General features: G+C 32.7%; 1 protein-coding gene across 1 annotated transcript; it reads left to right on the forward strand.

Annotated features, from left to right (window-relative positions):
• Positions 1 to 343: 343 nt before the first annotated feature.
• On the forward strand, positions 344 to 16,495 carry LOC106061143 (staphylococcal nuclease domain-containing protein 1-like). Its single transcript, XM_013219214.2, has 21 exons — positions 344 to 473; positions 2,055 to 2,204; positions 2,328 to 2,451; positions 2,650 to 2,731; positions 2,920 to 3,080; positions 3,440 to 3,531; positions 3,669 to 3,827; positions 4,369 to 4,475; positions 4,870 to 4,960; positions 5,140 to 5,228; positions 5,347 to 5,473; positions 5,597 to 5,679; positions 6,366 to 6,549; positions 6,948 to 7,089; positions 7,216 to 7,328; positions 8,866 to 9,054; positions 11,453 to 11,588; positions 12,173 to 12,366; positions 13,424 to 13,531; positions 15,151 to 15,405; positions 15,661 to 16,495. Exons 1-21 carry the CDS (start codon positions 423 to 425, stop codon positions 15,724 to 15,726), a joined length of 2,703 nt encoding a protein of 900 aa, XP_013074668.2. The 5' UTR covers positions 344 to 422; the 3' UTR covers positions 15,727 to 16,495.
• The last annotated feature ends 2,215 nt before the right edge of the window (positions 16,496 to 18,710 follow it).

An 18,710-nucleotide genomic window follows, 5' to 3' on the forward strand; every position in this document is an offset into this window, starting at 1 on the left:
TCCTCTGGATCTGAATTAAATTCCACGCCGTTGTTAGAAGTTGCAAGCAAGCTCAGGCTTACACGTTTTAGGGGGTGATAATTTATGTTAACACTAGGATAAGTAACCATTGGCTGATAAATTGACTCGACACCGAAAGATCGCCACATCATCAACAGTAGATGCCAAACTGTCTACTGAAAACTTAAAAGTATATCTATCTCTTTGCCCGTTCTCTTTATGCATTCTTTAAGTAAACACTGCAATATTACATTAAAGTTAAAAACATTGAATAAAGTAAAATAATTTTTGAAGACATAAAATGCACTTCAATACCGGCTCTTCTATACTTTAAAAATAAAAAGGTATCCTACTTCAGGTCACGTGACTTCTCAAAATAAAGAGCACATTTCCTTTTTCCCATCACGACCATAAAGACGAGGATGTCTACCCCCACTAATCCAACAGTTATTCAAAAAGCTGTTGTAAAGCAGGTACCGTTATCGTTGAAAACATTATGGTGTTGCTTGGTTACTCTCACTTTAATTGAAGTATTGTTTTTCAATGAATTAAGCTTATTATTTTGAACCTAGAGTGGTTCCATATTTTACTTCCAACTTTTACTTTACTTTCCTTCATGAATTGACTTCTATTGAAGTTCTATTATAAGTTAAAGACAACTTAAGACTAAGTTCTTTCACTGACTTGTCTTCAGTACTAACTGACTCAGTTAACTCAGTATGAGTAACTGAAACTGAGTTCTATATAGATCTAGATGTATGTTTGTATATAGTAATATAGATCTACTTGACACATGACGACTCACAATAACAGTTACAGTATCATGAGTATCCACACCAAGATCTCATGATGATCATACATATTACTATTAGACAGACAGTATTAGACTTATGATTTATGTAAAAACTACACTTTAAAATAAAAAAAAAATCTAATATTATGTCACATGTGTAATATTGATCATTTATTTGATGTCTACATCCAAAGATTGAAATAATAGATTATTGTTTAGTTTATAGTCTATAGTCACTATAGAATCTAATCTATAATCTAACTATGATTAATGATTAACCTCTATGCCTAGGCCTAGACCTATTGTAGGCTATACTATACTACTAGATCTATATATAGATGTCTACTCTAGATTAGTTTAGATATAATTATCTAGGATTTCATTAAAAATTATCATTAAAGATCTTGATTTTTTGTTAATTTATTGAATCATAAACAATAAACTAAACTTAAACTTGTGAGTTGTGTTGAGATGTTGCTATTAAAAAAAAAGACTTTCCTGCTGATACTAGTCTAGATCAAAATCTAGTTAGACCCTATGCCCTATAGTAGTCTATAGTATATATATTTGCTTTTATTAGTCCCTCACCTGGTTGGCCTTGTGACTTGACTGTAGGCTTACTAGTAAAGATTCTAGATCATTCTACATCTATGGGGCAGAAGGGTGCATGATATTGTAAAGGACTATGGCCAACAGGTAACAAGTGTATTATGTGGCCAGCACAATGACAGACTGCCTTTACTTCCCCAACAAGTAGCCATTAGTGGTACTAGAGTTAGGTGAACTCAGGTGCATCTCCTAAAAATCCCAAATAAAGTTCCAGTCTTCGCTGAAATTTCAACTCCCAAGATTACTCATTTCAGGAGCCAATTGCTTTGAAAGCACACTCCTAATTTAGGACTAGATGTCAATGTCTTTAGATTATTTAAATAGTTTTGTTTAGTAGTCTAAAATATCTACATTGAACTAGCTCATTTGTACTTAAGAATGCATAGACCCAAAAGGTTTCATCTAACTTTGGTTCATTAGTTAAGTATGATCACGCATATAATAATGATATATATGTGTATTTAAAAATGCTTTCAAAACTAATATTTAAAAAAAAGTTCATTCATGGCTATTTATTCTCAATTACTGTTAGAATAAAGGCTACTAAGATTTACATGCTAGATAACTTATAAACTTAGAGTTAAACCAGTATGTCTAGTAATCATTGTCAAGTATATTTTTTCATTTGTATGAGTATGTTAATATCTATCAGGTCCTTTCTGGTGACACTGTTGTGTTACGAGGACAACCAAAAGGAGGACCACCACCTGAGAGAACAGTTTGCTTGTCAAATATAACTGCACCAAAATTGGCAAGAAGAGCTAATCCAAATGTAGACTCCTCGGTTGAGACTAAAGATGAGGTGAGATGATCGTCTTTTTAGAGGAGCTGTCTTACAATTCTAGTAGATAATATATCTCTCTCTCACTCACTCTTTCTTTCTCTGTACATGCTGTTATTTTAATAATTGTATTGTCTATTTCAGCCATGGGCCTGGGAAGCTCGGGAATATCTGCGTAAAAAACTAGTTGGAAAAGAGGTTGTGTTTACAGTGGAATATAAAGTTCCCGGCACTGGAAGAGAATATGGAGTTATTTACCTTGGAAAAGGTTGTTAGAAAAATAAAACTGTATTTATACAACTTAGTTCTTGTATCATGTACTGCGAAATCTTTGACAGAAAATTTGATTTCTATAATGAGTAATAGAATAAAAGCACTATTAATAGTGCTAGATGATAAGAAATTAAAGTGTAAATATTTTTGCTGTATTCTTACATACATGTTCTTTATCTGTGCTTAATTTCAGATACTAGCGGAGAAAATATTACTGAATCTTTAATTGCTGAGGGTTTGGTTGAAGTAAGAAAGACTGGACTTAAGAATGATGAGTATGTACTGTGAATGTGCTTATTACACTTAAAAGTATATTATCATTACATTTATTTAAATTGTTTTACATTTTATGATCTGAGAGTAAAATCAGAATGTTATTCCTCGTGTTAAATGACCAGTTATTTATCAATTTTTTGTTATCTTTTTGTATGTTGTGTTCAACATTTCCACTCTTCCCTTTTAGCCCTGCTCAGCAAAGGTTAGCTCAGTTGGAAGATGCTGCCAAGGCTGCAGGCAAGGGCAAACATGCTGAAGGGGAAGCAAGTAAACATGTCAGAGACATTAAGTGGACAATAGATAATCCTCGTCACTTTGTAGACTCTCATCATAATAAACCAATTGATGGTATGTGGCATACCTAGCATCTTTGAAATTTTATTAATAAATGCATTTAACAAACGGATAGATAACTTCGAAATGGATTTTTTTGTTTAGATGAGTACATTTAATTAGCTTTTGTGTTGTGGGCTAAATCTGTCATAGTCATTTCAAATACTTTTTATAAAGACATAAAGGTCTTTGGTGAAAATGTTTATTATTGGTTTAAAAAATGTTAATTATATTGGCAATTAGTAATATAATTGATTCTTTGTATGAAGCTTTCTAATTAGGATTAAAAAATTGTGATGCAAAATGTCATTGCACATTATCAGTAAATTTGTGTAAATGTACTAAATGTGAAATATGTTTCTCTTTGTTTGCAGCCGTTATTGAGCATGTGAGAGATGGTTGTACTGTCAGGGCATTTCTATTGCCAACTTTTGAATATGTGACTGTTATGCTAGCTGGAATTAAGGTAATTATTTTTTTTTTTATGTTTTAGAATAATATACAAAAATCAAATGAATTGTCTACTTAGTGTTTAAAAAAATAATTTTTGTGTATTTAGGAAAAGAACCTGTAAAAAAGATTAAATAATTTCTATTGTTGCAGTGTCCAATGAACAAACAGGATGCTGATGGTAAACAGGTTCCAGAACCATTCATGGAAGAAGCCAAGTATTTTACAGAATCTCGACTACTTCAAAAGGATGTCAAAATCATTTTAGAAGGGGTCTCAAATCAAAATTTACTTGGAACAATTTTACATCCTGTAAGTGTAATAAGGAGACGCTAGACAGACTTCCCTATTATTTAAAAAAAAAATGCAGTGAAGCCTGCGTTCTTGAATTCTTTTTCATTCTAGATTATTTTGCTCTGCCTTTCCACTTTCATTTTAACCTTAGCAGACTAGCTTGATATACAGCATAAAAAAAACGTGGTATGACTGTATAATCAAAGTTAATATCATTTATGAAAGTGAAATGCCTTACAAAAACATTCCTGATTTGATTAGAGCATCCCCCAAATAACTTATTTTTCAAAAGAAAGGTTGATTCTTTTTCCACACTAATAGAAATATGTTAATTTGATAGCAACAGTACAGCCTTTACATTACTAAGGCATAAAGTGATGTAGGATTAAAACCTCAGGTTAGCTTTTCATGAATTGGACTTTCTCATTTATCTGATTCCAAGCAGCTCTAAAGAATACCCTCTATAATGAAAGTGAAATTGAGTGAATCTTGTTGTTATAAAGATTACCAAATGGTGTTCTACTTATATTAACCATATTTCTTATGTCTTATTTCTCAGAATGGCAACATTACTGAGTTTTTGTTAAAAGAAGGCTTTGCTCGCTGTGTGGACTGGTCAATGGGGGTTGTTACGCAGGGTGCAGATAAACTGAGAGCTGCTGAAAAGTATGTTGTTCTGGTTTTGTGTTTGACTATTTCTTAAATAACACTTTAACAAATTTAATCATATTCTGTTGATATATGTTATCAGACATTCAAAACAGAATTTAACCATGTGCAGCTAATATGTTCAGTGATTACTCAAGAACATTTATTATATTTGCTTTATTTTTTTTTTCAAATGTTTTAATTAGTGCCATTTGAAGACATCTGCTTTGTTGAAATGCATTTCTAGTCCATTCTGCTGAAATTAGAAATGCAAGATTTTCAAAACTGATGTACTTGTTTAAAAAACAATTTCTTTTTTTTACTAGAAGTAAAATAAATGTCTGTTGAGCACTTTTAGTATTCACTGTCCTAATTATCAATTTTTATTAACTTTTAAATATTTCTTTATTAGAATAGCTAAAGACAAGAAATTAAGAATATGGAAAGATTATAAACCAGCTGAATCTAACATCAACATCAAAGACAAGTCATTCACTGGGAAAGTAAGCACACAGTATTTCGAACATATTTTACTTCAGAAATAATTTGTAGCTATACTAAAATTGTAGTCATTAAACACTAGTGAATGATATCCAATTTTTCTAACAGCACTTAAAAAATCTATACTAAGGTTAATTATTTCATGAAGAAGTTCACAATTTTAAACATACATTTATTTTAGGTTGTTGAAGTAGTTAATGGTGATGGCCTAGTCATCAAGTTGGACAATACTTTTAAAAAGATCTTCTTGGCGAGCATTAGGCCACCTAGGTAAAATCTAAATTTGGTTCTCACTATCAACAATAAGTGCCATTAAGTTCAACCATTGGTAACAAGTATAGTTCATGTTATGATATGTGACAGTACACGTAGTTGTTTTCTCTTTCAGACCTTTGGAAGGTCAGGGAGACGCACCAGTGAAAGAGACTCCTAACAAAAGGTCAAGGCCACTGTATGACATTCCATACATGTTTGAAGCTCGAGAATTTCTTAGGAAAAAACTCATCGGAAAGAAGGTGATGTCTCTATTTTTATATGACTTTTTTTTTTTTTAGAATTCATGTTATGTTTACTTTATTTTTTTTATTTGATCTAGCTATTTGGTATCTGTTTGAATGTGTTAACTTGATTTCATTCAGGTAAATGTGGAAGTGGACTATATACAACCTCCAAACCAAGGATACCCTGAGAAAACTTGCTGCACAGTAACAATAGGTGGGATGTAAGTATGCACCATTGTATTGGTGACTTTTTAAAACTGTTAATAGGAGTTAGTATATTAAAATGTCTTTTGTATCCAAGCAGCTATCTGGCATCATGCAAACACGTGTAAATTATGATGCGATTTGCTTTATCTATATAAAAAATGAACTTTTTATTTTCTTGTGCGATGGTGAAAAAAAATTATGGTTATATAAATACAGTTTTTTTTCCACTCACTTTTATTTGCTTATTATAATAACACAATAAGCAAAAGTGTTATAAAGCTAATATTTTCTTGACATTTTTTTTTACTCTACCTTTGGTTCCAAAATTTATTGTCAGCTAATTCTTGTCCTTTTTTCATCTGCTGATCAGCTAGTCTTATAGATATTTTCTTTATCCTGCAGTGTTCCATCACCTTTCTCCATCCCAACCATGAAGTTCTTAATATCTGGTGTTATCTTTTCAATAAGCATCAGTAGTACAGTTTGTACAAAGAAAACGTTTGTCTGTGTGGACATCTATGTGCATTTTTCTCATCTCATATTATCACACTTGATATAATTTATAAGACTGTTTTTATTTTATACTTTGTGGACATAGTTTGAGTAAATGAGTAAAAGCATCTCACTTAAACAGTAGACTGCTAACACTGAGGATTAAATATTCATGTTATTTATTTAATGCAACACTGTTTACTCACAGAAATGTTGCTGAGGCCTTAGTTAGTAAAGGTCTGGCCACTGTAATCAGATACAGACAGGATGATGATCAAAGGTCTTCTCATTATGATGAACTTCTTGCTGCTGAAGCCAGAGCTGTCAAAAAGGGAGCTGGTCTCCATAGTAAAAAAGAGGCACCCATTCACAGAGTGGCTGATGTTTCAGGAGTAAGTGTAGGAATTTCTCAAGAATAGAATTGTTACATTTCACTTTGTTGCTACCAAATTCCAAGTACCTACCTGAAGTCTAAATAATTAGATAAATTTAAATGAACAGTGAACATCGTTCTGCAGGAAAATGAACAGATATCATTGTTAGAAGAATAGAAAAGTTAGGTGTTCATCCATCTAAAACAACTATCACAGTAAACCTCTTAAAAGAGCATTACTTGAATATCAGTTCTGATATTTATTGTTAGTTGGGAAACAATGTGCTATTTTATTTAAAGATTAAAATTCCAGACATTTTCATGATGGCACATAATGTTTTTCTTATAGCACAGCAAATCTTTCCAGAACATTGTATGCTTTTTCAAAATTGGATATTGGCTTTTCTTTCTCTATAGGATGTGGCAAAAGCTAAACAGTTTTTACCATTTTTACAAAGAGCAGGAAGATCTGAAGCTGTTGTGGAGTTTATTGCTAGTGGATCTAGGTTAAGACTGTATCTACCTAAGGAAACCTGCCTCATCACCTTACTAATCTCTGGTTAGTTAAGCAGCTACCATAAACATTTTTTACTTAAGCATGTGATACAAATATCACCAATAATTTTCTATTGTAAGCAAGAATTATGTTGTAAGTCACCCGCCATGTTCTTTATTTAATCTATAGGCATAGAATGCCCTAAAGGAGCCAGAACATTGCCCAATAACCAAAACTTCCCTGCAGAGCCATTTGGAGAAGAGGCTTTGCTGTTTACCAAAGAAATGTGTATGCAGAGGGAGGTAGGTGAATAGTAGTGTATTTATTTGTAAAGTTGTGGATCTGAAAGAGAAATATGAGGTCATGAGACTAATACAATTTATATAGGGTATACCATGAGCTCTTCAGATGATTTCTTTCTTTTTGAATGTTTCATACTTAATAAGTCACTTCCCATCTATTGAAATATTTGTTTAGTCCCTACATTTAGATCAGTGAAAAAGTTGAGATTTTTGCTTGTCACTTTAACATAACTGTAGGGATAAATCAAACTTCCTATTTTTCTGTCTTGATACAAACCAAGCTTTATTTTTAAACCAGGGTAAGCTTTGACTTTGAAAGGTATTTGTTGTTGTCTGTAAACATGGAGTTTAGTAAAGGAACCAGGTTTTCTTAATTACTTGATTTGGACTTACTTCTTGATGTGTTTTTTTTTTTTCTATTGATAACTTTTTTCTTATTTAATATTTTAAAATTATTATTTTTTAAGAAATTGACTTAAATATTAAATGTTAGTCTATTTGACATAACCAGCAGTCTGGTAAACAAGGTTAACTTAAATTTTGATATTGTAAAAAGTAAAATACATTTGAAGATTATAGGCTAAGATGTTTTATTCAGATTGTTTAGTATAACAAAATAATTTCTGAGATTTTACATTTCAAGTTTAAGCACACATTATAAAACATACCACACATTCTAGCACATTATAAAACATACCAAGTATTGTATGTTTGAACATTTCCAGTATTTTTTTATTGAAGTGTGAGAAAATAAGTTTTCAATTCCTACTATTAGCTCACACGTTGTCCTGTTCAATCACAAATGTGAATCATTTATTTTGACAACTACATGATGTTATCAAGCTGATAGCTCGCTCACACATAAACTCATGCTGTGTCCAAAATTTCAGAAAGACCATTTCATGCATTATTATTTATTTTTATTTTTTTACATTATATGGAAAGAAGTCATTTTTGGCATCCATTTTTTTTCTATTAATGTAGATGTTTTTTTATAGCAACTACATATTTATGTTTGATCTTTTATTGTGGGGTCAGTTAGTTGCTAATTAAGCGAATTATGTTGGTTCAATCACCATGCTGGCCATTTTTTTCTCTATTTTTAATGATAAATAAAATATTTTTTGTACATAATTTTATTGTATAGTAAGAATTGATTTTGCAAAATAAAGTTATATTACTTATTTTACAGTTTTATTAAGGTGTGTCTATATTTTTATAGTGTATCTTTTTTATCCTCTTGGGAGAGCTAAATCATAATTAATAGTTAAGGAGTGTTTTTATATTTTAAAAAATCTCCTGTATTTAAGGTTAATGTATGCACATTCTAGTATGCTAGCCAGATTCGTTTTTATTTGTAGGTGAACATGTTTTATTTTTTTTTTTTTTTCTTCAGTCAAATGACTGGTTTTGTTAGTCAACTTACAATTTTGTCTGGGTGTTTTAGATATTGAGGCAGAAGAAACTGTCCTTAAAACTATGATTTACAATGTGGGACTATAGTATTGATCTATTATTTTGTGTTTTCTAATTCTAGGTAGAAGTTGAAGTGGAAGGCATTGACAAAGGTGGCAACTTTATTGGATGGCTGTTTGTTGATGGGGTTAATTTGTCTGTTGCTTTGGTAGAAGCTGGTCTTGCAAAAGTTCACTTTACAGCTGAGAAAAGTTCATTCTATAAAACTTTGTTAGAGAAAGAGGCAAAGGCTAAAGAAGACAAATTAAAGGTGTGTAATATTTGTATTTTATTTGAACAATGAATGCATGAATTAGAAAACTGACAGTGATGCAAGATCCCTAATCTTAAGACAATTTAAGTAAATTGTTTCTCTTTGAAGACAACAATATCCAACGCTTTGTCTGAGTCAGTATCTAAATGTATACTTTTCAGATATAAATTTTGATTTCATTTTATTAGTCAGTGGAATTCGAGTACGACATTAAATTGGTGAGAGTATTGTGGAGCCAGTAAGCTGCCAACATTTATTTTTTCTACCTCATTTTATGCTAGAAATTTAACTGGATGCATGAACTGAGTATCTTATGTTTTCTTCAGAAAAAAATCTCCACACTAATTTGACATTGATGTGGACATTGTATTAAAAGTGCAAATGCTTATTGTGTATTTATTTATTATAACTAGGGGTGCACCGGATATTCGCTCCGGCTCCGGCTTCTGCTGAATATCCGGCGTTTTTTACTATCCGGTGCTATTCGGTTCCGGTCAGATATCACTACCGGATAGTAAAAAATACACCTATTTAATATGCATAAAGTGGACCTCGTTCCATTAATGTCTGTAGAATGTATTAATGTTTATATTAAAACAAAATAATGTGCTTAAAAATAGAGCCATTATGAATATGCACCAAACATCGTTTATTATAAAGACAAGGCGTGTTAATAACTTAATATAAATAGAAATGAAACTTTACATACAGAGCAGCAATGGCTAGCACTTTTTTCAATTTGTCTTGACCTTTGAGTAGGTTAGTTAACATGTTAAAATGCTACATTCCTTGACTACGTCATGCTGACCAGACGTCTGTCTAGCTGTGCGGGTATATCTCCAGAGGTAGAGATGAACAACTCCCACCCCTTTTATTTGTTTAGTCCATCACATTGAGTTTTTTTTTTATAGGTAGGTGACCCAAGGTAAATACGATGGACGTATGTTTAATGTTAGCGTATTGACACTCTCTAGAGGTCACACCTTTCGAGGGAACTGAGTTTGTTTATTTAGTAGTTAATCTTTATTAGGGGGGCTGGACTACAATAGCTACACCTCTAAGGTAACTAGGTATATTTCCAGGTGAACAACTCCCTCCCCCTTTTATTTGTTTAGTCCATCACACTGAGTTCATTGATTGACAGGTGACCCCAAGTCAGATACGATGGACGTAAGCACTCTCTAGAGGTCACACGAGGGAACTATGTTTGTTTACTTAGTAGTTAATCTTAATTGGGGGGGGGGGACTGGACTTCAAGCCAAACATCTACACGGGTATCCGGACAAAGAGTTAGCTTATTTGGAGAAAAATCTTAATCACGTGGTTGGGCTAGAGGCCACACCTTTTCAAGTGTGCCGAGCTACTTGAAATATAAATCTCAATTAGTAAGCTGGACTAAAGATCAAACGCATCTAAACGAGTGACCTTTAGCTACACAGAACACAAAACGCGAGATTATATAGCCCAGTAAGCCAGTAACTAATTAGAAAGAGAGCTAATTTCTTTGTTGAATTCTTTTGACTTAATAAATAACAGAAAACCTTACAGTACATTTTAAAATCGCATAAAATAAATTGAATAATAATACTGCAGTTAGCTCTAGCAAACAAAGAAACAATATGCTGGAGCGTAAAAAAAGAAAACAACCCTTGACCTCTAACTAGCGGACGGGTATAATTTATCTATACGCTTGACTGACCATGCCAATGTGTTATCTTTTTTGACTGACACCCAACTCTATTGCGTGCGTCTGCTCAAGGAAAAAAATAATGCTTGATGGTTAACACAAACAACTTTACACACTACACTAGGACTACATGTGTAGGCTCATTAGGTATATCTGACCAAGTTGATGGTCTGAAATTCATGAACACACTCATCCGACCACTATACAAGGCAGATTGTACATTACTTATGAGATTTACATTAGTAACTAGTTAAATATATACTAACATTATTTACATTGACCTTCCTACACACATCCTTTACAGTTGGTGGCATCGTACATACACACAGACACACTTATGCTATACAGATTTTTAGAAATACTGTTAAGTCTGAATAAATCAATAGGTAACAGAGTTTAAAACAATAAGGTATATAAAAGAAAAAAAACCCAACCAATATAGATATGTTATTTAACAGTTTCGTACAATGTTCAGCAATACAAGATATTTACAAGACACTTAGTTATCTGGCCCCGGCCGAATATCAAATTTTACTATCCGGTCATATCCGGCCCCGGTCGGATATCAAAAAGTACTATCCGGTGCACCCCTAATTATAACCAATCAATATTTTATATCTAGTATTTAGAGATTATTGCATTTAAGTTTAACCCTATTGCCTCTAACAAGCCAACAATCTAACAAAGACTGTTGTTTTGTGTCTTCAGATTTGGGCCAACTTTGTTGAAGAGAAAGAAGTAAAGATTGAAGAGGAGCCGGTGGAGCGTAAACCTAACTACAACAGAGTTATTGTTACTGAAGTAACTGATGACTTGACGTTCTTCGCACAAAATGTGGACAATGGTGAGTAGCGAAAAAGTTCCTTTTTTTTTTTATTATAGTGACAACTCACAAAATACACAGGAAAGTCTTTTACTAAAAAGCTGTTTAAGTTTCATCAGAATGGACTTCTGCTTGTAGATTGACAGCTTTCTTGATGTTAGTATACATTTTGATGAGAATGACAACAGAATTTAAATTTTTATATGTAACAGTAATTTTTTTGTAAAATAAAATCTCTTTATTTATTTTGATTCACTTGTAAGGTTTATTTGTGATGTGGCTAGGAACATACCCTTTGACATGAACATACCTTTTGCAAATTGCAACATGACAATAGGGCAGACAAACTTCATTGGTTTAAGTTTGCAACTATTTCACTTTGACAGTAAATGCTTTGTTTTCAACACTAATTAATACATGAATGAAAATAGATTTATGTAGGTGTCTGAAATTTCTACCCACAAAAGTACATTCTTGATTTTCAAGTTTATCTTTATTGTGTGACAGGGATGGTGGGTATGTCTGCTTCTAACATGGCTTTGGCTTAACCTTCCTGACAGCATATGCACTATCAGAGCTTAATATATAGTCTTTTTATATTACAGGTACAAATCTAGAAAAGTTAATGGAAGACTTGCGGCAGGAAATGGAAGTGAACCCCCCTCTACCAGGTTCTTACACAGCACGTAAAGGAGATCTTTGTGCAGCTCGCTTTTCTCAAGATAATCAGTGGTACAGAGCTAAACTTGAAAAAATTGAAGGCAGCACTGCAACTGTACTTTTTGTGGATTATGGAAATGTAGGTCGATGGTTCCTAGTCACTTTTTCTTTTCAAATAGGTAGTTTCCAGTGCACATTTTTTTCTGTAGTCATTAAAACATCATTTTTATTTCTATGAAAGGATTTTTTAAAAAATCTCTAGTGCTAGGTCATTCAATAATATTTGACTTCAGTTTTTGTGACCATTTGTTGACTGTGATGATTTGAATAGTCAGAAATAAGTTTGATTGACTTCCAACATCCAACGCTTTGTCTGAGTCAACTGTTTATAGAATAGAATTTGTACAAAATAAGAAATGTTATCAAAATTAAATGCTATAAGCGGAGATCTAGGCACAAGTTGTTTGAGTATTGGCTTGAACTTTACACCTAAGGTTCACAATTTTTTTTCTTGGACTGATTATCTAATAAGCTATTAGAACAAACACACATAGTTTATTTCTCATAATTATATATCATAATTATATAACAATCTGTTGTCCATATGATCATAATATTAGAAATAGGCAAAGTTAATATCTTTACAAAATAATGTTGGCAGAAAATCTTTTGGTCAGTTGATGAAGAAACAAATATGGGAACTCGGTAGTAATTAAATAAAAAAAAAAGACCTGGGGCATGTACTCCAAATGAGGGCTGATGCATTGACCAAGACTGCTACACTATGGACACCACAATGTAGTAGATAGATCAAACCTTAGAAAACATGAAGAGTTAAAGATGGATGTTCCAATAGTCACAGATCAGGGACAAAATTAAAAGGCAATTATGGTTGATGACAGAATGATATACTTGAAAAGAATATTTTCTTCATTGTTGCAATAATCATCATTATCTTTCCTTTGAGATCTTCATGGAACATAGGGCCTTAGTAAAAATATGCCACTGTCCTCGCCTCTTACTAGTTTTTTAATGGCTTTCCAACTCTTTCCTGTCCTCTAGGCTTCATCTAGTTGCAATAATACATAAAATTTATGTTCTGATAAGAATTGACAATCTGTCAGTTGTTCTCTTACAATTAATTAGAGATACTCTGTTATATACAGCGATCTCACTTTACTTTTTTTCTTCCACAGAGAGAAAAGACAGCTGTATCAGGTTTATGTGCATTGCCAGGCAGCTTCAAAACACTTCCACCACAAGCCACTGAATATACACTTGCCTGTGTATCAGTCCCAAGTGATGTAGGTTTTACTTTTATGTTGATACACTTACTTAGACTTTAATCCTTCTGTGCCACTCGGCTCATAGGGTGGCAAGCTCTTTCCAAAGAGATTTGGTCTTTTGCTACTTCCACAGTCTCTTCCCAACTCATGCCCATGAATTTAAGGGAGGATGTAGATTTTGGTCTCCAGCTAATTTTGTTTTTCTAGATAGGTCGTAGTTTTTGGATAACAGTTAATGTTTTCCCAAGTCGACATGCAACAAGCATCTTCATCCCTTGTGATAATGCTGCCTAATTAGATGAACTGTTCTATCTGTGCAAGCTCTGTATACCCAATGTTGACTGGGATATATGTTGACATAACTTAGGTTTAATTTAGATTTATCAGGAGGCTGATTTTGATTACATCCCCAAAGTCCAGGTCCATTTTGTTCAGGCCTGATAGTGTGCAGCCTGATTAATTTTTTTTTCATGACTATTTGTTGACTGTGATGATTGAAATTGTTGTCAGAAATAAGTTTGATTGACTTCCAACATCCAACGCTTTGTCTGAGTCAACAAATTGTCTGTAGAAATAGAATTTAAAAAAAAAAAAAGCTATGTTTCAAAGTTGTAGAAAATCTGATATTGAGTCCTGGCGACTACAGTTGTGTATATAAAATTAAAAGTCTGTAAATATTCATAGTTAAGTTTATGAATTTAACTGTGTTGTTTAATAGAAAAGTTCCAACTACCTCTTTTTTCAAATTATTAGTGTATAACCTATCATATAAATTTCAATTAATTGGTTACCTTTCCGCTCCAATTAAAATCTTAAGCAAAACTATTGTTACCAATTTCTACCAGCTGCTGGGCTCCATTAATAAATTGCATTGAATAGCACATTTGATTTTTGAACTACAATTTTTTAATAGAAGAATAACAATGTAGATACCTCAGAATATGCATTTTTTTAAAATACCGGTACCTCAAATATAGCTTGGCCTTGGATCCCACTGGGGGAGCTCACAGCGCTCACCCAGACCCCCTAGCTGGCAAAGACTGGGTGTCTACCATCTTCCCACTAACTCTTTTTTAATCAAATCCACTTTTTAAATCTTTTTCTTGGTATTTTATACTAGATATAAATATGTCTGCTAAACAGGTAAACCCATTTTCAAAGTCTACTTTCTTTTTCATGGTAAAAATTAAAAAGTGTTAAGGAATATCTTGCCATGTTTGACATAAATCAAGTACACACTAGATTGGTGATATCCAAACTAAAGCCTGCAGTATTAACTATAAAATTTGGTTTCAGTATTTTATACTGTCCAATCACCAGTCAAACTTAAGAGCCAGTATTTTAAATTAAATCTCCAGCAAGCCTTTTCAAAAGTTAGTCTAATTACTTTGTATATGTTTATCATTGGTAGCCACTGAAAAATTGGAATCTTGTATGTAGAATGATCAGAAGTGCAGAAAAAAAATAAAAAATCTGTAGACTGTGATGAGTTCAATTGTTGCCAGAACATGTTTTGAAGACTTTCAACATCCAACGCTTTGTCTGAGTCAACAGTGTATTTTTTTTTCACGATTAAACATTTCATTTCATGTTTATTTGAAGTTTGTTTTACTTACAAAAACTTGCCTTCACAACAGGAAGATGCTAAGCAAGATGCTGTTGATGCTCTTTACAATGACATCCTGAACAAGACAATGCTACTCAATATTGAGTATCGTGGTGGCAGTGGCAGTCCTGACTATGTCTCCCTAAAGCATGCTGAAACAGATGATGATGTAGTGACAGCATTGATAACTGAAGGTTACTTGACAGTGGAGGCACGGAAGGAAAAAAGACTGGCCAAAATGGTCTCTGAATATCAAAAGGCTCAAGAAGAGGCCAAAAGATTAAGGGTAAGGCCATCATTGTTTTAGTTGTTATTGGAACATCATCTTTCATTTCCCTAGGTTAAGATGATCTTTTCCTAGTTTGTCAATGGTATGGTTATTTTTACTTTGATTGTTAAGGGTAATCTTTTTTTTTTGTTTGTTTTTCAAGGGTAGATATTTTTGGTCTGCCTAGCTTTGAATCATATTTACTATTAGAAGAAATCATCTCCAGGGTTACTGTTACCAGTTAATTTACTTGAAGAATGACTTTCTTTACAGAAAAATCTATGGCGCTATGGAGACTTCCGGGAAGATGAAGCAAGGGAATTTGGCTACACTCGCTAGAGAAGCCCAATTCAACTAAAATGTCAACACAAGTTAAAGATAGTTATTTAATAGCCCTTTGCTGTAGAAAATATTGTAGTTTTTTTGTCTGAAAAATTCATGTTTTGAAACTAAGCAAAAACAATCAAATGTTTAATAATTTGATTATGTTACTTCCAAGTCAAAACAGCATTTACCCATTGAAAACAATTTAATTGTACAGATTTTTTTTTAAGAACATTTTTATTAAACATATGAAACTATTGTATTCTTCAATCCAAAACAAACTCCAAGGCACAGGGCTGTTACATGTCTCCAACACAAGTGAACACTAGGCATTATACACTTTATCTTTATGAGATACCTTTTCTTTTTTTTTTAACAGCAGAATGCAGTCAGAAAATAATATTGGTCTGTTTTATCTACATTTAAGGGACAATTCTTTTATCATTTTTCTTATTTGTTCTTTTGTCTTTTGAATCATTTCTTGAGCAACTATTGGGAATTACAAAATGTTGAGTATCTTGTTTATTCTTTCTTGAGACATGACGAATTGTATTTTCCGACTGTATTTTGTGCTCCAAGTGGTAATGGGGAATCAAAAGTTTTGGCACAATCTTATGCATGCCATGTGAAAGGAATGTTTTGTTTGTTTGTTGTAGAGTGTGTATTTTGAGAGATCTACAATTTTTATCAAGTCAACTTATTGCATTTAATTGACTGAAGCGATTTCTTTTTTGACAGGATCAAAGTTTTTTTTTTCTTGGTCAAATAAATTGTGCCAAAGCAACTATTGACTTAGTTCAATTTGTAATAATGTTTGTTTAAAAAAAAGTTCTAACATTAATTTAATGAAAAGGGACATTAAATATATTTTAATTAAGTAGAATGTGTTATAAATAATACCTTGTGGCTATTTTGCTGGTTTTTAAGATTTCAAAAGAAGGCTCCAATTCTATCATATCCAAAATATTTAAGTATAAAATGTACATCGTCTTTTACACTTCCTATTTTCAATAAGTTTCTAGAAGTTAAAAAATCAAGAAAATAAGCCTAGAATATTGACACTTTTTATCCTACATTATTTGATACCTGGACATATTAAACATACAACATGATTACAATGGGAGTTGGTGTGTCAAAGGATGCCTGTCAGCCAAACATTTTTACAAAGCAGCGCTATAGTTCAGTCACAATATCAAATAGGTTTCTTAAGATTATGATGAGAGGTGGCCAAATAACTCTGGAACGAGCCTGTCACATCCTGTGGTACTGGTAGTTTTCTCTATACATTGTCAATTTATTTTCTTGGGGTTGCTAATAGCCATTTGAGGTTCCATTTTATCATGTTGTTGCAGTCAACACATGATTGGAGGTGCCTCTATTCAAACATACAGAAGAAACCCAGTGTAGATTTTCTTTGAATTTTATCCCTTCAAAATTCAATCCAATAAAACCAGTCATCCATTGATGAACAATTCACTTAAATCATAAATCACTTGTAAAATAACAATAAATAATGTCTTTAAGATACTAAGTAAAACTATACATCACAAAATAATGGCTCTGATAGTTTTGCTCCCCTTATATAGTCTGGTACAAGGACTTTTCTAGATTGTTTACATAATTATTAGCATTTTCTTCAAATTTCTTTATCTAAGTATAGGTATCTAAATTATGCTATTCAAGGTCTTAATAAACATAAACAGTACCTGTTACTTAGACACCTATATGAGAGATGACTGAATTCAAAAGTCAATTTTTTTTAATGAGCTGAACAGATTCACAACAATGACCAAAAGTTAAACAATACGAGGCCATTGTGAGAGAAATTTTTTTTTTTTGGGTACAGGTACTTGTAATCACATCAGAAAAATTTTTTTTTTTTCGTTTTGGTTATGCATACATAATGTTAAAAACAAGTGTATTCTTTCAGAAGACATAAGTAGCAGGTACTTCAAGCTAAATAAAAGTGAAAGTAACTTTTTTTTTTTTTCAAAAACACTTTTAGTTAGTTTTTGAAATCTTAACATGGCAGAAAGAAAGCAACAGTGGCAGTATGAAATGTGAGCAAGAAAAGTTCTAATCTGTACTCATCAATAAAATAAATGCTAGCAGAGGTTTCACCTAGTTTTAAGATTCAGAACCTAATAATATCAATGAATTATCTTCTATTCTTCCGATAAAGAATTAGCACAGTACTTGATGTGACAACACAAACCTAGGTGTGACCTGCGTATTTTGTCACATCTAATGCAAACAAAACTTGTCTGCCAAGTGCAGGACAGGCCACTATCCTATTGGCTCATATTTCTCACGGCTATGGCCAAATTTTTATTCACGGTGCCCCCGCTGCGGGGAAGAAAGCTGAGGAAACTGTGTCTCATATTCTGTTTGATTGCCCCAGACTTGCTGATCTCCGTCTCAACAGGTCTGGGAAACCAAAAATTCTCGATCTTTATGGTGATGTATGCACTATGCAAAACAGCAGGGCTTTTGCAATAGAGGATTTGAGCCTCTCAAGCCCTCACTCAAATGGAGTTCGATGATGATGATTGGGTCTCAAATGTGTCAATCCTAAATTAATCTTATGCTAACATCTGTATCAAATATATATTTCATTGAAGGAATGACTGAAATGTATAAGATGGTTGCTTCTCTGTACATTGGAGTATTAGCACTATCTCATGAGAGATGACCAACTAGGCTTGCCCTATGCTTCCAATGGATGTTTTGCACTCAAACATGTGATGTTTTTAGTTTTATTACTTTTAATTGAGCGTTTACAAATGAGCAAGTTTTTTTTTTTTATTGTTGCTATGGAATGGCCAAGGGGTGTGTAAGATGTGTTTTTTTATTTGCTATTTAAGGGAGTAATAAAGAGTAGCCAGTGGTCTGTTCATCAGTTGGATAGTTGACCTGTTCTGAGCGAGACCAATTGTTATCGAAGGCCTGAACATTGACCTGCAAGTCACAACCTGTGGACAGTTTAGACCAATAGCTTG

Source organism: Biomphalaria glabrata, chromosome 6 (assembly GCF_947242115.1).
Source record: "Biomphalaria glabrata chromosome 6, xgBioGlab47.1, whole genome shotgun sequence".
NCBI classification, from domain to species: Eukaryota; Metazoa; Mollusca; class Gastropoda; family Planorbidae; genus Biomphalaria; species Biomphalaria glabrata.